At 35.6% G+C, this 25,037-nt stretch overlaps 2 protein-coding genes across 2 annotated transcripts; one reads left to right on the top strand and one right to left on the bottom strand.

Moving 5' to 3' along the window:
• Positions 1-374: 374 nt before the first annotated feature.
• Positions 375-4,707, bottom strand: LOC132160906 (2-epi-5-epi-valiolone synthase-like). Its single transcript, XM_059570648.1, has 5 exons — positions 4,332-4,707; positions 2,837-3,470; positions 1,929-2,165; positions 1,395-1,647; positions 375-821 (listed from the first exon to the last, which is right to left on the bottom strand). The coding sequence occupies exons 1-5, from the start codon at positions 4,562-4,564 to the stop codon at positions 736-738; spliced, it is 1,443 nt and encodes a 480-aa protein (XP_059426631.1). The 5' UTR covers positions 4,565-4,707; the 3' UTR covers positions 375-735.
• Positions 4,708-4,968: 261 nt separating this feature from the next.
• Positions 4,969-21,220, top strand: LOC132160900 (uncharacterized). Its single transcript, XM_059570628.1, has 11 exons — positions 4,969-5,119; positions 8,557-8,746; positions 9,966-10,057; positions 10,744-10,976; positions 11,106-11,342; positions 11,456-11,533; positions 11,687-11,903; positions 12,908-13,116; positions 13,829-13,901; positions 18,188-18,305; positions 20,758-21,220. The coding sequence occupies exons 1-11, from the start codon at positions 5,029-5,031 to the stop codon at positions 20,951-20,953; spliced, it is 1,734 nt and encodes a 577-aa protein (XP_059426611.1). The 5' UTR covers positions 4,969-5,028; the 3' UTR covers positions 20,954-21,220.
• The last annotated feature ends 3,817 nt before the right edge of the window (positions 21,221-25,037 follow it).

Below are 25,037 nucleotides of genomic sequence, written 5' to 3'. Positions count from 1 at the left end.
AACATACTAATTTTGTATCACAATGATATGGGGTATCTATAATGATGAATGACTTGCTATTGAACAGCTAAAGTACAATTCTCTTACTAGTCTGATCTATACTCTTGTCTCTTCTACTTCATGTTATACTTGTTATCAGATTTCTACTGCAATTTTTTTAAGGTCAATAAGGTCTAAAAAAATGATGAAGTTTTATTTTTGCAGCAAATCATTGAAGAAGACAGTAGTGAAATTTATATCAGATTATCTGATTCAAATCTAGTAGTATTATTGTATTTATATCCATTGTTTTTTTAAGACATATGAAGACATTATTTCATGATGTTGTGAAACATAATACATTTTTCTCATCATAACAGAGACTTTGTTAATAAGAAAATTGTTTATTATACACTTGAATGTATTACATCCAACACATCAAGCAGACTTAATATTTTTAATAAATGATTTAATTATAAACCGAAATGTCCCTTTATCAAATATGAAATGATGGGAAAGAAAACCTTAAACACAACTAAAGAAAAATCTTCACTTATCAAGTCAGCCTTCTTCTTATCATTGCCATTTACAAAAAAAGGCAATTATAGTAATGAGAAGCAATTGTTTTAAATGTAAAACACTTAAATGCCCATAATGTATACAAAATAAAAAGGAAACAAAATCTATCATAGAAAAATACATACGAATAAATTGTTAAAGCTAAGAGGCTCCCCTATGTAAAAATTGGCTGAGGTCTCACTGAATTGAACCAGTGCTCAGTTCATCGCACCACTTCTTGTACGCTTGGAACAGAATGCCTTCATCAGTGTCGTTGAAGATTTCTAAGTCAGGAATGTGGAAAGAATGTTTACTTTTTCTAAATCATGTGACTAAAACTTTACAAAATATGTTAAAAATCATTTTTGGGTGCTTTTTAGCATGTTAACTTTAAAGGAAAATGCCACCGTTTTTCCATATTCCACTATGTTCTTCCCTCAACTTAGAGGAGTTAATACATACCTCTTCCGTCTCAGTGCATGCACTCAATTGCTGTAGTGCATGGCGCCACTATGCTAGCGTTTAGCTTAGCACCATTCATTCCTTAGGATCCAAACTGGGATGAATTTAGAAGCTACCAAACACATTTTTTGTCACCATACTTGCTTGTGTAACTACTCATGTAACCGTCTTTAAATGGGGAAAACATGGAAGTGTTTGGTGGCTTCTAAATTCATCCCTGTTTGGATCCTAACAAATGAATGGTGCTAAGCTAAACGCTAGCATAGTGGCACTGCATGCTACAGTGATTGAGTGCACGCACTGAGACGGGAGAGGTACATATCATCTAAGCTGATGGAAGAACATAGTGGAAAATGAAAACTGTGGCATTTTCCTTTAAGGTTTAAATATATTACCTGCTCTTCCGAGGCCTGTTGGTAAAGGCATTCTCACAAGCCCTCCGGAGTGCTGTAGTCTGTCACACAGAGATTTCTGAACCAGAGCAAAGGTGCAGTCTTGATGCCACACCGGCAACTCCAGTCCCAGCATGCAACAGATGATCCTGAACTTCTCCTGCTCTGTGAGCAACCCCATCTCACACGCCATATACACCATGTAGGACATATCGATATTTACTGCCTCACCATGGAGTAAAGCTGGTAGGACTTTCTAAAAAAAAAAAAAAAAAAAAGATGATTAAATATTTCACATGCGGTTATTGCTGCATTTTGCATGTACTGTATGCAAAGGCATTTTAACTTGGAGAGACACATCCAATTCTGAGATCAGTTTTCAGACAGTCAACATAGCAGAATAATGTATCTCGCACAAGGAAAGAATATTAAAAGCCTTGAGGCGAAACCGATCAATCTTCAGTGAAAGACTGTAATTTTTCACCCCACCCAACCCTCTGGAAATAGTAGAATGTGCAGCTGATGAAGTAATGATACCATCTCTAGCTCTGGGCTGATCAGGTGACCGAAGTCGACCAGTCTGTCAAGATCATCCTCCCACAGGTTTGGGGCCAGTTCTTCTAACATTGTTTCTATGGCGACACGTGTAGAAACAGAAGCAGGGTTAATGCGGTCGTCTTCTAGAACCAAACCGGACTGGAACTTGGAGTCTAAAAGGAACTGCCCCTGTGCTTCCAGAAGTTCAAACAGCCCTCTGTGCTTCATCAGGGCCATCTAGAACAATAAAAACACACATAAACATAAATAAAAAAGACAAATAATAATAAAAACACAGCCCTGCATTTTGAAAGAAATTCTGCTGATTTTAAAAAAGGCTTAATACTACATAATTTGATAATTATAAAATATATATTCCAATACTACATTTAATGTCAGAACATAAACACAATTACAAACACGTTACTTTTAATTTTCTGTCACTGTTTGGATTTAGTAAAACACCCACAGATTAGCAAAAGAAAAAAAATATGAGGCCTTGTTTGCATTTTCCTCCATTACTGACCATATTTCGAACCTTGAAATCACGATTAGACATATAAAACGTCTTTAGAATTATTCATACATGTGAAAATTGACTGAGATTTGAATGAATAGTTCTAACCTGGTTCAGAGATAAGACAAGAATTATGTCTTAGGTTTTTCTAGTAATTAAAGGATAATACAAGACTTCTTCACCTTACAAATAGTTATCGAAAGCAAAAATGCTATGTAATGTACATCCTATTTTGTGAGAACGTGTGATTTTTGGAGTGGCATTTTTGGAATCAGCACCTCAAAATGAACAAGAAACAAGTATTGGATTTTATTTGGCAAATATGATGCAGAGTGGTGTAGTAATAAAAGTTTTAATAATAAATATTGCAAAAAAAAGAAAACAATTGTACCTTCAACATTTCTGCAAGACCATTAGATATGTGTCTGCGAGAAATTGTCTGTATAAACGACCTGTCCAAGAAGGCTGCAACAGGTGCGATGTAGGTGCCTAGCTTATTCTTGCAATTTGCGAAATTCACACCAGTCTTTGCTCCGACGCTAGCATCGATGTATGACAAAAGGGTAGTGGGAACGCGAATGTATGGAGTGCGCCTTCTGTAGAGGGACGCTGCGAGACCCACGATATCCAGGCAGACCCCACCTCCGATGGCAATGATGGGCTCGTTGCGCCGATCAATGCCAAACTGGTGGACTTCCTCCAGGATCTTCAGGGCCATTTCCATGGACTTGTTCTCCTCTGTCGTGGGCAGGGGCAGGATCCGGTACAGGACGTGTCTGGCTTTGAGGTAGTTGGTGACCTGAGAACCATAGAGATTGTATACTACCTCATCCATGACTATGAAACGTTTTAAGGGCTTGGTGCTGGAATGCACGGCCTCAAGCTGCTGAGTGTCTCTGATGTGGCCCAAAAGCAGAGTGTCATTGCTGGGATCAAGAAGGTTTTTGGTCTGAATAACTGTATATGTGAAGGTGACGGGGGTGACCACTGTCCAGGTGGTGCCACTAGAAGAGGTGCTTTCATAACTGCAACATATAAAGCTCATGACTCATTTTGTGTGACAGATTATATATCACCAAAAATATATATAATCTGCAATATTTCTGTTTTATTTCTAAGCAGTTTGGCTGAAGATATTTTATATTTTCTAATACTTTAATCAAATCTACAATATTTAAGCAGTTTGGCTGAAAATATTTTTATTTTCTAATAATTGATTAAGTTTTTGTCTAATATTTAGGAGTAAAAGGCCCCATGGATATTTAGCAACACAAATTACTATTGCACTTTGCTGTAATACTGATACAACCTGTTTTGCATAAGCAGATGATTGTATCATTGTATGATTGTAAAGTGAGCTCATATTTGACGAATCTTGTCTTACCGGATAATTAGTTTGAAGAAACGGATGAATTAAAATTGTAGCTCTTCTAGTATGTCCATTTACCAATAGCAAAATTATACAGTTGTCATAACTTTCTGCACATACAGTAAAAAGCTATGAAATGCCAAAAATAATTGACATTATAATTCAAATCTTGATCACTTAATATATTCGTTTTAAATGTATACATATTTTTAAGTTTAATACATTATACATGAGATAAAAACACATCATCAAGACATGCAAATCCATGTATTTGATGTTTCTAAGTGGGTCAAAAAAAAAAACTGATTACAGATGGGTGCAGATTCTTGGGACAGTATGAGTTAAAATTGATGTGACCTTTAAAAGTTCCGACTCCATAAATGCAACTTGATTAAGCCTGACTTTAATAAAAACCAGTTAATTTCATTGTTTCCATATAAAACACATCTGACAACTTATTTTTATAAATAAAATAATGTCAAGTTATCTATAAATGTATTTATTGATTTATACGCACATTTTGGCAGCTGACACTCGTCCTTTTATTCCTTGCTTCACATTTTGCCCTGCTTTGCGTTTCCACGTCCCCTTCACCTGAACCAGGCTGAATACAGTTTCCTTCTGTCTCTTGAGGTTTTCCATCGTCGAGTTCTCCAGAGATGGCTGGCGAATTTCAGGTGTATTAACTGTTAAAGGTTCTTCAGCTCTCTCCATATATGAAGCGTCAATAAATAATGGCACGAGACGCATCAGCAGGAATCTGGAGGAGCTTAGGCGGAAAAACTTATGAAAGTTCTCCCTCTGCAAAACCGTGCTGTCTCACATATTTTTCAACTTACACAACTCACATTCGCTGTAGGCACACTTATATGTGACGATCACGCGTGCGCAAAACGCTCAGATGCAGATGGGTTATGAAACATTACTGAAAGTTATATGAGAGCTAAATGATGGACAGGTGCTGTTATGTAGCCTAAATGACCTGTCCACGATTATGAAGTCAAATTTATTTATTTATTTATTTTTCATAAACGGAGTATCAAAGTGGACAAAAAAGTGTCAGCATCAATGTTTAAACGAGACGAGTAGTTACGTAGTCAGTGCACGCACACGTGAGAACGGTTCACACACTGTTACGGAGCGGTGCACTGACTGCGAATTCGTTACCTTGTGTAAGTTTGTCACGTGATAATTTGCATAACGTTTATGCTTGTATGGGCTTAACTGGGCTTGTGCAACGGGGAACACGGCCAACACAATCCTCCCAATTGAGGCTACGAAGATTCGCTATGCAGGCAGCAAAAGGTAGGAATGTTTACGTGCGTCAGTTTGTATTCCCAAACTTTTTACAGCTCGCTAAATGACAAGTTAAACTGCACATTTTTCTAAAATTACGTCAGTTCTGTTTGTTGTAGCAGATCTAAAGCATGTTCAATAGGCTACAATGTCTTACAGCTCTTACTTAGAATGTACACACAGCCAAAAATAACTTTAAACGCCACGAGAGCAATTCCAGTCAGGGTTAGTGTGTTACTAAACTCGGCCATTGACAGCGCAATATCAACATTGGTCGTTCAGCAAAACAATGAGATTCACAGACAACATACACCGTTTAGACCACTTTGAAAATCTTTAATGTGTCGTTGTGTGTGTATTTATGGAAAATTAGAGGTTTGTAAACAGAGTTACTTAGTCGTTGAATTGAGAAGGGAATGTGTTGGTGCGGTTTTGTGGAGATTTTCTATATTTCTGAAAAATATACCTATTATATTAATACAGAAATATTCATTTTAATGTTAGGCCTACTAGTATGTCACATCTATAAATTTTTGGACCGGTTTTGCAGGCTAAACCTTATGATCTTGCACAGAGAAATCTGAGCTGAATTGCAGAAACATCCCATTCATATATCAGAATCCATGGTAATTTCATTTAGGAAATATACCTTTAGGTAACACTTTATTTTAAGGTGTCCTTGTTACACGTTACACGTAGCCAACTTACTATTATAATAACAATTAATTATGCATAATTGCATGCAAGTAAACCTAAACAAAACCCTAATCCTAACCCCTAACCCGCAAGTAATGTAGTTAATTAATATTACTCAATACTTAAATTAATAATTACACTGTAACAATGATACCTTAAAAGACAGTGTAACCTAACTTTATTTTTAAAATTAGTATACTAAGTTCATGTAATAGCCTACTGAGGCACATCTAAATTTGATAAAAGCTTTAGGCTATTGCTTTAAAAAAAACAGCAACAAATATACTAATGTTCAGTTAGATTTTTAGTTATTATTGTTAATGAAATTAAAAATAAACCAGTTGTTTACAAAATTATTATATTATAGTTGATAAACAATGCAGCAAATTGGTGGATGTTTCCTCACTAGAGCCCTGCACGGGCATCAAATTTAGGCCCGAAACGCTCAGGCCTGAGCCCGACCCGTGTCTGACCTTATCAGAATTACCAGCCCGAGGCCGACCTAAGCCCACCCCTTCTCCCAAAACAGCTTATACTACTGATTCAGCTATAAAAAATAATTCAGTTTTGTATGTAATTGCAAAGTGATTATATTTCGTTTAATTTTTTTATGAAGTTCATTTCGAAAAATGTTTTTATTTTTTTAAAGTAATGACCAAGCGGCAAGCGGTAGACAGTAAGCTGATCATATGTTTAATCTATATAGCCTTCTCAAATCATCACGACTAACCTAAAATAAAATCTATAGATATACTAAAACAATTCAAGCATATAACGATGTTTAAACGTTAAACCTAAATAAATGTAAGCTATATCCAGTTGTTTGTGCGGAGAGTGGAAGCTATGTGCGCTTTGCAGGACATGGAGGCGCCAGCGTGATCACTTGCATGTTTTCCATGGATACGCCGTCATTCGTATGGATACGCCGTAATTCATCATTTAAAACTGTAAAGGGTGTACTCTTATTTTTGTTCACTCACAGTATCAACAAAACATTGTGCTTTTATAAAATAAAGAAAACAAACATGATGCGCTTTTTGCCATCTGGTCTTGAATAGGAGTGCTTCACAAAAATGAACCGAAACTCAGCGAATACATGCTTCACAGACATGATAAATATATCTATAGAAAGCTTTAAATTAGTACTTAATGAAATAAAACCTATTGAAAACAAAAACTCTTTTATTATAATAATAATCCGTATATATGCATTTCTTAAAGGTGTGTCTAATGAGGAGTAGGGCTGTCACTTTTTATTCGATATTCGAATATGCATTCGAACATGATGTGAAATATCCGTAATCGAACTATTAATAAAATATCAGTTTTTTAAAATGCCACGTGTAGCGCATTTTTTACAGTCTATGATTAGACGTTTGTTTTTTATTTTATTCTTTGCCATCTTATCCAGTAGAGGGCACTCTAGACGTATTGTAGCGTAAGCCCATGATCAAATCAAACGAATAATAGCTAGTAGCCAAGCCGACTGTGCGCTCCGAAACGTGTGTTCTCCACTGCGGGGAACATTGTAAATAAAAAGAGAGGCGCACGTAATCCAGATCAAGTCGATAGACTGGTGTTTCTTGCAAACAATATTAAGAAATCAATTAGGCTAGGCTATATGTCTTACTCCTGCTGCTGTTTAAGTTGTCACGTTATTGTTTGTGCCTGTTCTGAATGTTTTTTTTTTTTTTTGCTTCATTTAGCCTAATGTTGTGGGATATGCATAGTGGCACTTCATATAAGTTGATATTATTAGTTGATAACCTGCTGTTTCAAACATTAAGTTAAAAAAAAAATAATAATCCAGATAGTCCTGTTTATGACTCACTGTAAATACATTTGTGATTGAATCTCCATTAGGCTACGGTGGCGTGCATGTAGATATTCAAATATTTCGAATACATTGCATGATATTCGATATCCGTTCGAATTTGATTTTTCTCAAAAGTGACAGCCCTAATGAGGAGATGGTGAGCACAGCACATGACCAATTGGTTCATTGTTTGTTGTAGTAATCAAATCTAAACTCTTTCAAAATGCAGCTTTTGCCGAAGCATTGGGAACTTTTAATAACTCCCCACGCTCCAACTTCTCCCTGATGCTCTGCATCGTCAACTGTCACCTATATGCTAATGCGTTTGTATATGCATTGCGTTTTGCATAGGTGATATATAATATTTATAACTGCCTATAATCATTATAACAGTATTTCATACAGTAGCCTATGTGTGCTCTGCGCATATATGGGCACAATAAAAGAAGAAAAGCCTAAATGAGCCCAAGCCCGATCTGAAAAAAAAAAAAAAAAAATGGCCCAGCGCAAATGGACTCAGTGTGACCCGACTGGCTTGCAGACCTCTATTCCTCACCTCGTGTTTCGTGGACCCCTAGTGGTTCATATCCGTAGTGCAAGGGGCTCGTGAGGTGGGAGGAGAAATGCCACATTAAATGAAATGTTTTTATGTTCACCTGCCAAAAAAGGCTGGGAACCACTTTGTTGCTCCTATTAGCAACAAACTGCACCCATTGTTTTTTTTATATCTTGTAATGGTTTCAAGTAACATGATGACACACAATTCATGAGGATTTCTCAAAGGCCACAAGGTTATGTGATACTATGTGGCCTGTATGATTAATACATTATACAGGCGTGGTGTGTTATGGAAGAATTTTCTACCAGTTAGTACATCAGTAATACGCCTGCCTTAAGATACTACTAATTAACTAACCCTTCTTTTGAATATTAGTTTCAGACACTCCTGTGGAGTTTGTTGTTGAGTACCTGCTGAAAGCTAAAGAGGTCGCTGAGAATAATGCAAATGTTCCCGCTGAGCTGCGTGATAATCTTCAGAAGGCCCTGGACATCGCTTGTGGATTGGATAGTTACCTTGAACAAATGAGCAGCCAGGAGAGTGAACCATTGGCTGAGTTGTATAGGTAACTATTCACCTGAAACTCAGCGTGGGTTGCAGATTATTCGTTTTGTGAATGATATACCTTTGTTTAGGGTGTGTTTGTGGCTACACTGTGTTTATCCTGGAAGTGTTTGTGCAGTGCAAGATTATTTTGGCTGCCAGTCACATGCAATTACCGTATTTTTCGGACTATAAGTCGCACCTGAGTATAAGTCGCATCAGTCCAAAAATACGTCATGATGAGGAAAAAACATATATAAGTCGCACTGGACTATAAGTCGCATTTATTTAGAACCAAGAGAAAACATTACCGTCTACAGCCGCGAGAGGGCGCTCTATGTCTTCAGTGTAGACAACAGGAGCACTGAGCAGCATAGAGCTCCCTCTCGCGGCTGTAGACGGTAATGTTTTCTATTGGTTCATTTCTCTCGGTTCATGGCAAATTAATTTTGATAAGTCGCACCTGACTATAAGGCCGGTGACACACTGGATGCATGGCGCAAGCGTCTCAGCTGTGTGGCGTGTCCGTTTTTAATTCGGCTCCCATGTTAACAGGTTAGAGCTTGCATACTGCCTGCGTGAGACGCGCGTCTCAGGCGCGGTTTGAGACATGCGGAAAACGCGTGCATGCTAGAAATAGAACCGTTGCCTATTTTTCAAGCGTTTCCAGGCAAAATAGAATAGGAAAATATGTTTATATGTCATTTTGAACACAAATACATATTAAATCATTACACTTTGATGTTTGAAAGTCTATAGGTTGACATATATTCAGATATAAATGGAATTAAAAAAATAAATTAATAATTATCGATTTTCAAATATTGCACCTGTCAAACATAGTCTATTTTGCCATCAATACTGTTGACAGTGTCCTTTATCAGTAGGCTTTATATTTATGCTCAACATTAAGTATAGATATTGTTGTGAAGACAAGATCCTGGTCTGTCGGCGGCCTCCCTCTATGTCACCTACAGCAGCAGCAGCGCGCCAGCGCCGCATCAGGCACCATTCTGGTGTGTAAAGACACAGAAAACGCGAGGCAGCCGCCACGCTCCTGACACGCAGCAGAAACGCCACGCAGCCAGTGTGTCACCGGCCTAAGTCGCAGGACCAGCCAAACTATTGAAAAAAAGTGTGACTTATAGTCCGGAAAATACGGTATACGTTATTGTAAAGTTTAATGATGTGTATGTATACACAGTATACACATCATAAATCTGTTTAATTATTTTCTGAAGGAAATCAATTTCTCATGACTGGAATAAGGTACATGAGGATGGAAAAACCTTATTCAGGCTTCCTGTTACATGCATCACTGGACAGGTAGAAGGTATACATCTTTGAAAAAAATATATTTATTTTGATTAAATGCAACATTTAGTGAATATTTTTATTTACATATTGTGCACTCTATGTTTGATGTGTTCATAGATACAATTACTTAGTTCATAAAACAAAAGTATAAACTACTGTTGAAAAGTTTGGGGTCTGTTGATGTTTTTGTTTTGAAAGAAATTTATACTTTATTAAGCAAGGATGCCTTAAATTGATCTAAAGACCAATAATAATGTTACAAAAAATACATTTGAAATATATTCTATGCAGTAAGAATCCTGAACAAAATATCACTGTTTCCACAAATATATTAGGCAGAAAATCATTTTCAATATTAGTAATAATAAGAAATCTTACTTAAGCACCAAATCAGCTTATTAGAATGATTTCTGAAGAATAATGGGACATTACATTCACAAGAATAAATTATATTGTGAAATATATTAAAATGTAAATTTTTAATTGTAATAATATCTCACAATATTAGTTTCCCTGTATTTTCTTATTCTATTCTATTTACCTTACATCTTATTCTGTTCTATTCCTATTCTATTCTATCTATAGCACAACTGTACATACAATTGAATCTTACAAAAAAAGTACAGACCCTTAACTTTTAAACAGTAGCATGTATGTGCAAACTGTTCTTTAAGACTGAGACTGATTATTGTTATTCTGTAGGTCAGGTATTAAAGATGCTGGTCCATATGAGCAAAGCGAAGAGGGTCTTAGAAATAGGAATGTTCACAGGATATGGGGCCTTGTCAATGGCGGAGGCCTTACCAGAGAATGGACAACTTATTGCCTGTGAGCTTGAGCCTTACCTGAAAGACTTCGCACAACCTATATTTGACAAGTCTCCCCATGGTAAAAAGATAACTGTGAGGACCGGACCTGCTATGGATACCCTGAAGGTGGGGAAAACAAGTCTCACCTACATCTCTGCAGGCATTTGAGCAGTTAAATGTGTCCTGTCTAGAAATGAATTTTGATTATGTGATTATTTTGTTAAAAAAAAAAGCTAAAAGTGTACTATGTTGCAGGAATTAGCTGCCATGGGAGAGCAATTCGACATGGTTTTCATTGATGCAGACAAACATAACTACATCAACTATTACAAGTTCCTCCTGGACCATAACCTGCTGCGGATAGATGGTGTTATATGTGTAGACAACACACTCTTTAAAGGGAGAGTTTACCTCAAGGACTCAGCAGATGATTTCGGAAAAGCCTTGCAAGATTTTAATCAATTTGTCACAAATGATCCTCGAGTTGAGCAGGTGTGCATGTTTTTCTCTCAAACATATGTTCTAAAACTTATGTTCTACAATCAACAGTTGACAACCAAAACAGTTCTAGGACTGAATTTGAGTTGTCTGATCCCTGTTTATAGGTTATTATTCCTCTGAGAGATGGCCTCACTATAATACGAAGAGTGCCCTACACACCTCAGGCAAACACACAGCTGAAGGTATAGTAAACTTAAAATATTTGTATCAAATACTGATCAAGAATAATTGCTTAAGTTTGTGTTCAAATGCACATTTATGCTAATTAACATGTCTTATATAAAGCTTCAGTACAGCTGTTGATCAGATAACTGATGATGATCTATGCTTTATAGAGCACAGTGACCTATGATGATGTTTTCCGAGGAGTTCAAGGGAAGCAGGTGCTTGACAGGTTACGTTTGGATGGAAAAGTGGCCTATGTGACTGGGGCCGGTCAGGGCATCGGCAGGGCCTTTGCACATGCTCTTGGAGAGGCTGGAGCCAAAGTGGCCATCATAGACATGGACAAAGGAAAGGCAGAGATTGTGGCCCATGAACTGACTTTGAAAGGTAAGTGATACTTTCATGTTCCTGTACTTCAGGCAATGATGTCTTAACTAAAATTAAAACTGCAGCTAGAAATAAAAATAAAAAATGTTCGGGATTTTAAATAAAGCAAAAAAAAAAAAAGTGATATATATATTTATATATAAGATTAAAAACTTAAAGTTATAGTCAAAAATGAGAAATGTCAACTATGTTAAAATGCTAAAATTACTAAAACTAATAAATAAATAAATCTAAAAACATAATTACTGTATTATTACTGAAAACCAAGATTAAAATGAAAACAGAAAATATGCATACAAGTAATATAAAAATAAAAGCTAATCAAAATATTAATAAATACTATATTTATATATATGATAAAGTGAAACATTTTTTGTCAAGGATTCCTACAGGCATACTGGATTTGATAAATAGTGCACTAGTTTCACAAAGTTTTATTGGCTATTATTTATATTTACAATTATATTTCTAATGCTTACACTACTTGATTTAACCAGCAGATGGTGCACTATTATCATAGAACCAAACTGAATGACCCTGTTTCAAAGCTGTTTTTTTTCCACATCTTTTGTATTTAACATAATTTTGTGTGTGCTCTGCAAAAACATATTTTCTTACTTAGTATTTTCTGTAGTATTTACTTAGTAATGACTCAAAATATAAAATCTAGTTTCTGAAATAAAGATCAAAATTGTGTTTTTGCTTAAACCAAGAACAAATATCTTCCAGTGGGGTAAGAAAAAAAAAAAATTATTTTTATTTTTTTAGACAACAAGACTTCAAAACATTTAGCTTCTCTTTGTTTGTGTACGTGTGTGTGTGTGTGTGTGTGTGTGTATATATATATATATATATATATATATATATACTGTATTGAAGTTTTATTTTGTATGGTTTATATGATTGAGGAAGTGTTTAAAACTGGGACAAACCACACATTTACATCTTAATATAATAAAGTGGTATTTGTCTGTTTTCTTTCTTATGTATCCATGTCGTTCCAGGCATTTCCAGCATGGCTGTGTCCGTGGACATTAGCAAACCAGAGGACGTTCAGAAGATGATTGATGACATTGTTTCAAAATGGGGCACAATTCACATTGCTTGTAACAATGCTGGCATCAACAAGAACTCTGCTAGTGAGGACACTAGTCTAGAAGAATGGGACCAAACCTTTAACGTTAACCTCAGAGGGACTTTCATGTGTTGCCAGGTACCGCTTTATTGATATATTTAGTTTGTCATTAATTCCAGCTGAGATAAACCATTTAGTCTAGGCATTCCTGAAAAAAATCTTGTTAATAATGCAGCATTCATTTACAAATAATGTCCCACAGTCAGTCAACATCATGTTGTTGCCAGATATGAGCCTGAGCCCAGGTTCAAATCCCCTCCTAACATACAATGAACCAAGCAAAATAGCCACTGAAGCTAACAGCCATTAATCACAATGCATCTTTGTTGTATGTAAAAGAGCAGCTTTAAAATTTTTTCATGTGGGTTGCTATTACTTGTATTTGCCCAAACTTTTGCAGATTCTAATTGCTTTTGTATATTAGCAACAACTTTTCCATTAGTTTTGACATTTCCCAGGAGACGGAATAAAAGCTCTGATAGGGGAAAAGAGAGGTGTGAAGGAAAGTGATTTCATACCTACAGCATTAGAAGACATTAAATCCTGCCAGGCACCAAATAAATCAGAGTAAGCTGTTTTACACAAAACCGAGAGGTGATGGAGATGCCTCACGCACATTACAATGAACGCCAGGAGTTTTTGACACTTTTTGTCTCTCTGCTCATGCAGGGATTGTTATTCCTCTCCCTGTAGACTGTAGACGTGGAAGTCTGATTAGTGAAGGTGTCAATACTGTGACGTTCCTCTGAAAGCACATTTGTCTCTTCTCTCCCTCAAATTACCGCCTCAGGCGGCCGGTCATGTCATGCTGAAGCAAGGATATGGCAAGATAATCAACACAGCTTCCATGGCCAGTTTAATAGGTGAGTGATGATTTTTATGCCACCATAAGCTGAGATATTACACTGTCTCTTCCCTCTGAATTTAATACTCTCATCAAACGTGAGGATGGGGTTTTGGAAAGAGAATATCAAACAAGTAAAACAGAGAAAGAAAACTTGACTGAATTTTTTTTTTTTTTATAGGGTATAGATACATACACATGTGTCAATCATAAATACAAGGAAAAATTGTTTTGAAATCTAGGCTAAAACATGCCAAAGTCTTAGAAGTGTCATGTTGATTTCATTTGGTTTTTGAAAAATATCAAAGTAAAGTTTCAGTTAAAAAAATGTGCTACCATCAAGTAAATCGTAATAAAATTTGTCTTAATCATTGTAAAAATGTACATTAAAATGTATGCATATTATCATAAAAATATAAATAAATAACAATAATACATTTATAATTTATTTATATACAGTATAGAAAGAGAAAGAGAGACAATTACAATGAAATATATATTTAATAAAGTAATAATATATATTTTCCCCGTAAGACATAATGATAAAAGTTATGTCAAACTACTAAGTAATTTCATTCTTTTAATGAGGCTGTTTTATCATTATGATTTAACATTTAACTGTATTGCCCCTCACAAGCCTGCTTTTGCATCATTATAAACACGAAAAGTGTGTAATGCTGTCAAAAGGCTGTAAATTGCAACTTTTGGTTCAGTCTCGTGTAAAGGGACTTCCTGGTACACCGCTGGTCCTGGGTGCTCTGTCTTGAACTATGGTTAAAAAAAACAGTGTTTTTATGCAGCAAGCTATAAAGGAACATTATTTTCTATGCAGTGTAGCACAATTTCTCCAACAGGTCCCTTGCTGTGCAACAGCAGCACTCCATCAACAGTGTAGTCAAGTAGCCAATAAACTTGTGTACCATATGGATGCTAGTCCCAATTGCGGATGCAATCTGTAACATAGAAGCATGCTGCTACAAGAAGTGGAGAGAGAAAGAGACAAAGAGAAAAGGAAGGGGGAGTAGAGGGCAAGGGGAAAAAAGTGATCAATTACTCACATTACATACAGTCCTTCAGGAATTTTCTTTATTGGCCTGGACATCTGTTATAATATTGTCATAATGTGTAATCAGATGGGGGCTGTTGTAGCCAAGTTGGGGAATACATCTTGAAAGTCCAATTAAAATACACAGTGACACTGCCTCTGTCCATCTGGTGAATAGCATTGTGTTTTCCCCTCTCTTTTTCTCTTCCGACGTGGATGGACATTTTAAAAATGCATTTTGGTAAAATTCTAATTATTTGTGTGGGTTTGTAGTTTCCTGCATAACAGCCTGTGGAGATAACCCTAAATGGAAGATAGGTGGCATTGTGCATTTACATATGAAGTGAAACCTGAACAGACTGGCTGTTAAAGGGCTAGTTGACCCAAAAATCAGCTATACATTTATGTGTCTATGGGTGGGCAATATCACCAAAATTTTCTATCACTATGAGTAATTTTATTTCACGGTAACGATTTATTTCACAATATAGTTATTTTTGCTTTACATATGGTTTTTATGATGTCAAAGTTTTTGATACCATATTATTTTCATTATTCTTATCGACAGTTTCAATATCACAAAAAAATGCATATTCATCCTTATTTAAATTAAGAGCTGTGAGTGCCATCTGAAATTTTCATCTAAAATTAGGATTTTTATCAAGCTTCTATGCTTAGGTTGAGTCATTTTACTTTAATTGCAATGTGCAGGTCCTTTTCCAGGCTATTAAAGTGAAATAACTGAACATAAATATAGGAGCCTGATAAAAATCCTAATTTTAGATGAAAATTTTAGATGGCACTTAGAGGCTTTTGCATATGAACGCTTCATATATTTCTTCTTATTAAAGTTACAAAAGGGAATTAGTCAAGAGCAGTGAGAGATTTTCTCTCTGTTGTTGTTTGATTAACATGAATGGCAGACAGCAGGAATATGAGACTGCTGTCACTTTAAGAGCTACCTAGATCCAATCTACTGTTTTCCTTCTCAGCTATTTGCTTTCATTAAAGAACTAAACTACTGTGTTTACAAAGATACTTGCAAATTAAAAGTGTGTGTATTTAACTGTTTAAGGCATATAAAGTGGGGAAAATATCTATGGGCACCTCTCTGTCAGCACTCTAAGACGGTCGCTTCTGATTGCGTTCCAACATCTTAAAATTACTTGTTTTTAAACCACAATGCTTAAAAAGGCATGGAAACAATATGTTTTCATGACCACATAGCACAGCAGTGTCATGCGAGCATGTAACCACAATAGAGATGATAGTCCATAATCTCTACTGGTTGACAAAATTTCTCCCAGTTAACCATGTCTACCAGTATATCGGCCTCCCCTGCGTGTGTCATTTCAAACTAATTTGAGTTTCTTTTCTCTGTGGAGCACAAATAGAAAAGATTAGAAGAGTGTTAATGCTGCATATTCATTGAAAATGTCAACAATTCTGTGTCAGAATAGCCTTTTTTGGCGGTTGAACTATCCACTTAACCCTCATGGGCCTTGGATGAAAAAATCAGGCTCTGATGACATCACTTTGACCTGCAACATCTCTGAAATTTACAGATACGAGAGGAGCCTTGTTACCTTGCTCTTAAAATGTGAAAGAAAATCTGGATGGATTTTAAATGGGATTTAAGATATGTTTCACTTTCCTTTTTATCCTCACCATCCGACTGCTCTTTACAACTACAATACTCTTTAAAACATCAATGACGCTCTGAGGCATACACTAAAAAGGCCTGTTCTCTTGCCACATTTTCTGCTAGGATTAATACATGTTGGCCTTTTTGTGTTACGATAAGATGGACCTTGAGGCATGGAGCTTATTTGTAGGCAAAGAACAGCCTCTTTTCTTTTTTAATAACAGCAGCTTCCCTCGAAAACCAGGCCCAGTGCAACCTGACAATTGTCCGGTTAGCATTTCTCCTTTAAAACAAACGAGGGGCCGGAGAGCGCAAACCCTTCTCCACAGGACCAGCCGCTGCCTTCGCACAGCTGTGCCATATTTATCATCTCGCTTCCAACCACAGCAATTTGGCAGTGAGATCACCAGGTGACGAGGTTAACTACTAAAGTTGCATGTAACTTGGAGCCTCTCTCATGATGATTAATCAAGCCAGCCCCCTTTTCCCTGCATTGCATGCAGCGTCGAGCATCTGTGATGGTCAAGGCAAACAAATGGCGTTTTGCCTTTGTTCCTGAAGATGATGCACATCGAACATCCCAAGTAATTAATTTTACATCGCTTCATCTGCGGGGTCCCAAAAGCTAATGAAAGTGTTTTCATGTCACATTGGAGTTCAAGACCCTCTTGCTGAGTTATGAGGGGAATGAAGTAATCGGGCCTTGTATTAATCACATGTTTAGGTCATTATATAGAGTATAAAATGGATTTTAATGTGTGTTTAAAAGTTTAAAAATTGGTTTAATTCATTTCACTTTATTGATGGAACATTTAAAGCAATTACTTCAAAGCTGGTTCTAATATGTTGTACTCATTGCTGACGCATAGCAGGTTCTTCAGGGAAAATGCAAAACAGTTGCACACAGGTGTATATAAATGTTTTGTCCAATAAAATGAATCTAGCATAAAAATGTCATCTACCTGTAAAGTCATCTGGAGGTAATTTAATAGGAAGAAGTAAATCAGGAATTTCTCCTGTGACTTCAGGCTACACTCTTAAAAATGGCTTTTGCATAGTTGATCATTTTGGGTTCCCCAAAGAACCTTTCATTGAATAGTTCTTAAAATAACTTATTTTCCCTTTGTATAAAGAACATTTTAATGATTTAAAGAACCCCTTTTCACTATAAAGAAACTTTCTTTGGTTTTGTTTTTTATACTAGAAAGGTTTCATGGATGTTAAAGGTTCTTCATTGAACCATAGATACCAATAAAAACCTTTATTTTTAAGAGTGTATTTAATAAAGGATAGTCTGTTCGATATATGCCACCAAATCCTCCTGCTTAAGTAGAGTTTAACAGTAAGGTTTTGATGTAAAAATCCAATTAATTTTTTCCAATGGATTTTTGATGACAACACAAACCAGAACTTATTATTATTATTATTTTAATCCCTGTGGAGAAAATCAATGGGAAAATACCTCTTGACTTAAGGCCACTGAAAAAGTGTACCATCACAATTGTACAGTATAGGAAATTTGACTATTTTATCAAATAATGGAATGGGATTTGACATGAAATTACTAATCAAATGTTCTTAATCAGTTTTAAATGTCCTGTTTCCTTCTCAATAGTGCCGCATCCACAGAAGCAACTGTCCTATAACACATCCAAAGCTGGGGTGGTAAAGCTCACACAAACCCTAGGCACAGAGTGGATTGACCGAGGTGTTCGAGTCAATTGCATCTCCCCGTAAGTGTGACAGACCATAGACTGTGCTGTGTGGGATAAGTCAAAATTTCACTGGAAAACATTTTCATTGCTGCTAACATGATTATTTTCCACTTGGTGCAATCTTAAGCAGAGTCACGTGCTCTGTTGCATTCCAGTATTATGCTTTCGAATGTAACACATGAATCAATGCCAACTTTTTGTGCAAAAAAAAAAAAGGCCTTTCTCTCTTCATATGTGTATTGCACCAATTAAGCAGAGAGGACTGTTTTGATATTTAAGTGGAAACTTAATTTGTTTTGACAGGGTCAAAATGCATTATTTTCCACAATGGTCCACACAATTGAGACTCAGTTACTAAATTACAGTGCGAAACAATGCAATCCCACTTAATTGGATGATGTCTAGTGGGATGAGTAGAGGAAACAATTTCTCTAATTGTTATATTCAATTAGGGATTCAAATTAGCCTCTTCAGCAGAAGTGTCAGCAAAACAATGGCAGCCTTGTTTGTATCTATTTGTCAGTGCAGTTCTTCTGAGGAAAGGAAGAAAAGAGCAAGAGGAAGCGTGCGTGTGTTGCTTGAAGCCGAGCATCCCCAAGCCCCCATGCTTCCCACAGCAAATCTGCAACACGCGCACATGTGCCCTTTATTCATTTCTATATAGCGCCAGCTTGTTTTCTAATTTTAATCTGCGAAGAACCAATTCTTTTCTCTATGTCCAACCCCCACCCCTCCCTCAAACACAAGGTCTCTCAGTGGGCCCCTGATTTTGTGAAGTGACGGTTGGTAAATATGCATACGGGCAGGGGGGACCACAATTAGTGTGTGTGAGGTTGACTGCCGCCTGATTTCATTGGCAACTTTAGCTGCGACAGTGATAAGCCGTATTATCTGTAAAATTGGCTGAGGAAAAAAAGTAAGCCTTTGATTGCCAGGACGGGTTCCCAGATAAAGCAGTGCTGAAGAGAAATATAATTGAGATTTAAATATAGAAACCAAAGGTTTCACATGCTACTTCAGCGCCTCTAATTTAGCTGCGGTGTCAGATTTGGTATCAAGTCGAATGGAATCTATTCGTAAATGGCGCGGAAGGCTGTTGGGGATTTGGGCTGTCAGTGAGTGTGTGAACAGGCTGGATTTCCCATGTGGCTGCCCTGTGTGAAGTACATTTGCTCCAATTTGGAGTGCATTTCCTTTAGTTAGGCACTAAAGCGGCACTCAAGTTTGAACGTAATTTCAAAATCAAAGTTGATGTTGACATTTGGTGATCCAGTTTACCACATGCAGATCTTTTAGACCTGCTTATAACATAATAAATATACTCAGTATATCTTACAGTCATCATGAAAGGGCAATCACAACAGCAGCCATTCATTTGAGAAAGAAAAAAGGGCAAGAATTGATTTAATCCTTTGGAAATTGATTGCATTGTGTGCAGTCTGTACCAAATGGAGCCAGCCCACTGAATATGATATGATGATGTCGCCTTATTACTGGGACATTTTTCTGAGTTTCTACCATGATAGTGACCATGAAGTGAATGGTAAAGGAAGCTCACCCTCAAAGAAGTTTACACCCCTCCCCCCTTTTAATTCTTACTGTATTTTAAACTGATTTAATGTTGTTGTCAATTCATGTCTGTATATAATTGGTTTAAATAAATACATTAGAAAATACTGCATTTTACCAAAATACTGTAATATAATGAAATATTATTACAATAAAAAAAAAAATATATTCCTGTGACGGCAAAGCTGATGCAAATTCAGCCTTAAGTGTCACATTCAGAAATCATTCTAATATACTGAATTGGTACTCAAGAAGCATTTCTTAATCTTAACACAGTTAAGTTTGAAAACAGTTGTGTTGCTTAATATTTTTGTGGAATTCTGAGATGAATAGAAAAAGTTCAAAAGAACAGTATTTATTCTATATATATATATATATATATATATATATAATGCATTTTATTTTAGTTAATCATCATTAACCACCACATATATATTGATATTTGCTGAACATCAATTAAAGACCAGTAGTGAAATGGCTACTGTTTTATATGAGCTCTACATTAACTGTATGGCTTAGGTGACACTCAAATTGGTAAGTCATTTTAGAGGTGGTGATTTTATGAAAGACCATGAAAACAAAACCGCACAATAAGACCTGGAACCTGGAACCAGGATTTAATTGAAGTAATTAGGGTCAGATTTGATTTCTTGTTGACTTTAAGACTTCTGAAGTTCAGTTTGGAGTGTGTCAGTCACACAATCCATCCATCAAAGGACACTGAACCAGTGTAAACACCATCAGAGCTGTTCTGCTCAGTACGGAGTTCCTTAAAGGATAGTCAACTTCATTTTATGTCACTGTGACTGCTATAACCGAAACAAGTGGCCCTGAAACAACACTGTCTCTCTGCCTCTCACGTCTGATGTGTCTCTGTTGGTTTCTCTCTCTTTCTCTACAGTGGTATTGTTGACACCCCTCTCATCCATTCAGAGAGTCTGGAGCCTCTAGTTCAGCGCTGGCTGTCAGATATCCCAGCCGGACGACTGGCTCAAGTGACAGACCTCCAAGCTGCAGTGGTATACTTGGCATCTGACGCCTCTGACTACATGACAGGGCATAACTTAGTCATAGAGGGTGGTCAGAGTCTGTGGTAGAGAAAGTTTGCCTCTTGGATATGGTAATACACTCTCACCCAGTGTTCCATAAGGATACTGAGTCACCAACTTGATTTTAATGATGCAGTACATTGGCGAAGGTATGTACTGTACATTTAAGTAATCCACAGGTCCACAAACTTTTTTAGTGTGTGGTGTCTCAATTGTAAGCAACTCTAAGTGTGCAGTGTTTAACTAGTGCATTTTGTACTAGTAGGTTTTTACATTTAAACACTTTTACAATAAACATTAACTTCAACTTCCAAATTTTTCCGCTTATATTTTAATGTTTCATATATTTATTTTGATGTAAAAATAACCTCAACCACTGCATTGTTTTGCCTTGTTTTCCCAATACAAATATCGAAACTTCAGAAATCAAGAGACTTAATTTACTTGAGAAGCAGCATGACATACATAACTGTAAGGTTTTGTTTTCTGAAAAAAAAAAATTAACATAAGACATGAAAAAATTATCTGCCAATATTAGGAAAAATACTCTTTTTCCTTTTAATTAAGTTTATTTTTCTTACCCCAATTGCATTTTTTTCTTGTTTTATCCATAAACTCGCTTCATTTTTATATAGTTTTCATTTAAGTTTTAATATCTGATGTAATTTTGCTTCTCAAGTTTATGTATCTTGATCTAAGAACATTTAGATATTTGTACTGGAAAATGTATAATAAGATGCAACATAAACTTTTACATTGGATTTGCAATGCTACGTACCTCAATACTATTTGCTATTACACTCATTCAAGTCTATCCACACATATTCAACCTTGTGTATAACACTATCGGTCTCTTTCAGCATCAGCAGTCATGAATGATCCTGTAAGGGCCTCTCCCATAGCTATCTTAATTGCTCGCTGTTCTGTGTATATGCTGAAAAACAATACTTGAATGAAAAGGCCAGTGAAAAACTTGACCCCAGTCACTGCAATTATTCTAAAGGAGTGGCCAATTAGTTCCATTAGTAAAGCAACAGGATAGCAGGAATGCACATAAATGTCTATAATTTCATGCCATCAGCTCAGATACTTGGCCAGATATTTACATAATTAGTACTGTAAATGAGGAGATTGGTGTTGGAGAGCTTCATTGTTATGTTAGATTGACGGCATCATATTAACTGTCAAGATATTCATGTTTAGATCCAAAAATACAAAATATGCATGTTTGGATGTGTTTAAAGTCAGAAATACTACTAATCAGGGCACAGTTAGTATTTAATGGCAAAGTTATATTAAACAGATACTCTGAGAAGCTTTAAAAATCTGCCAGGCTTAATGAGAATCAGTGATTAGATTAAAAGTGTGATTCAGTATCTGTCCACAAAGTGGAAGCATGGAGTCAGAAAGCTTCAGTTCACCATGTGCTTCTTTTTTGTATACCAGCACATATCACTGAGGAACTATCAAGCTGTCTTTACCCATTGTCTACATTCTGTACATGGGGTATCTGCAGTTTATCTGCTTTCAGAAAGAAGATTATTGTTTAATATAAAACGCTGCTCAATCTACTTAAGATAAAATGTAGGATGCTAGGTTAAATGTTTGCTTTAGTATTCAGTTGATATTTAAAGATTTTTTTTTTTTTTGCAGTTCAAAGGTGATCTTTAGATGTAGTAGTAAAATCCAATGAAAATTTAATTGTGAAAAAGGTTATTTTTAATTTATTCATTAATAAACAAATATTATAATAGTCGTAAGAATACAACATATAGATATAAATATGATTTGTATATATTTTAAGTTATTAATAATATATAGAAACCTAAATTTATATACATTATTATATCACTACTACTACTATTACTAGAGAAGAAAAATGACTAAAGATTCTTTTTTTTTTTTTTTCAGAAGACTTCTTAAACACTGATATACATGTTATTATATTATGTTTACTTCTGTAAACTATTTCCAAGCTCTCTTTGAAGACCTCATTTTCCTTACCTCTTGCACTGTAGGTTTTTTTTAGGCTAAACCTATGACTGCTCCATGATGTGTAAGTGTTCTTGAATACATTATTGATGACCTCTTTGAGCTGCAATTACTATCAGGAGTGTTTGCACGGCTGTTGTGCTAAGCACGTCTTCAGCGGAAAAAGAAACTTGTGCTTTGCTTCTTCTCTTATTCGAGTTACATTCTTATACATTCTTTACGTGAACTTTGATTTGATTAATGCAGATATACTCTATACATACACACTGCATTTACAGATAGATAATATTTGTAATAAATTAAATATATATTCAAATATCTAATTTTATAATTATTTATTTATATATGTATATATATTTACATTTATTTTAAATTATTCTTTAAGCCTTATATTTTAATGATTTAAAAAATATATATTTTTATTCTTAAACATCTATAGTTTTAAATGTATTGTAATTGATTAAGATACACTAGGCAGCAGTCTTAATCCATATTAATAAGCTGTCTAGAGTGATTTTTATTCTGTTTTATATTATAACTTGAGTATATAAATGTCAGACACACAAACACATTCATATTCGCACAGATGCCACCACACTGTAACCTTTCTACGCTGCTAAACAGTTGACATTTGAGAGTCCTTGATTCAAACTTGGGAATAACTGAGTTATAATTACATGCATTTTGAAATGAGCAATTATCGATAAACCCAAATTACTCAACCCCAAGGGCCTTGCTATCACAGCAGCGCTAGCTGTTTTTTTTTTTCTCTGTTTATGATATTTTATTTCATCCAGTTTCTTTTCAGTGACAAAATAGCTGACCATAAACAGACTTCTTTCTCAGGTGAAGACTTTTAGTTGCATTTCCAACAGTTTGTAAATGTAAAAACGTTTAATTCTGATGTGTAAGCTCTGTTTATGCCCTGTTTGTGATCTCATGTCTTATTGATGATAGCAAGCTTGCGCTGTTTGCTCAGATCAGACTCACCTGCTGACATACAGGACTTCAAAACACATTACAGTGCATAGAAAGGCACACTTCCACTGAATAATAAAAAGGGCAACATTTTGTCAACGTGTGCCATACCTCTCGGTTCTATTCAAATAGAGGTGGGAAACCAGCCACACAGATGTGCATTATTCATGTAGACGACTCAGAAGGGTAAACACATCATTCTTGCAGATTAAGGGCCTGTTTGACTGTAGCTGCCTAAACATTAAACCTCGTGAATTACTGATTTTTATTTGAGAGTTTGCATTTCTGAGTCACAACAGAACCAATGAGCTGTTTTAAAAACAACAGGTTTGTATGTGAACATCATAAATTATGAAAGTTGGCTTTCATTGATGTGCTGTCACAGGAGTCGTCAAAAACATTTGATTAACATTAAAATGCTTTGTTTTATGCATCATAACTTCTTTTTAAAGTATGTCAGTTCACTTGCAGTTCTATTTTAAGTACTGCTTCCTACTTGAATGGGGAAAGACCAAATTCTCTGAAAATATTTTTCAATAGCTATGTTTCCATCCACCTATTTTTATGCACATTTTGGAGTATCGGATAAAATAAACGCTGGATGGAAACGCACTTCCATAATGTACTTAAAGTGCTGTATTTTCACACACTAATTTTGTACTTAATATACAAAATATAGTTCTTTAGTACTTCTTAATATAAAATTAAGATCGTCTAAGTGTACTCAACTGTGCTACTAAAATGCAATTTCAACATTGCTGTATTTAAAAAAAAAAAATGTATTTACCACTTGTAGTACACTTGAATACACTAGTACACTCAAGTGTACTACAAGTGGTAACTAAATACATTTTTTTAAATACAATAATAGTATGTTAAAAGCGCATTTTAGTTTATATTAATGGTGTTCCAAAAAATTTTAAGTAAAAAAAATAGCACATAAAAATAGAGCAGAACCTATTTATTGCCATTTAAGCGAAATTACTGAACCCACACATAGGAGCAAAAAAAAAAATGCTCATTTTAGAAGAAAATTGAATATGGCACTTTTGCATCTGAATTCTTCATATATTCTAAATAGCAAACTAATAGCCTTAATGACACGGTTACATTTAATTTTCAGTTAAATTTGCTGTCTTTTATACAGCTGACAATGTGTTTT

Source organism: Carassius carassius, chromosome 17, assembly GCF_963082965.1.
Source record: "Carassius carassius chromosome 17, fCarCar2.1, whole genome shotgun sequence".
Lineage (NCBI taxonomy): Eukaryota > Metazoa > Chordata > Actinopteri > Cypriniformes > Cyprinidae > Carassius > Carassius carassius.
The sequence above is the reverse complement of the archived record's forward strand: the minus strand, read 5'-3'. Positions and strand labels throughout refer to the sequence as shown.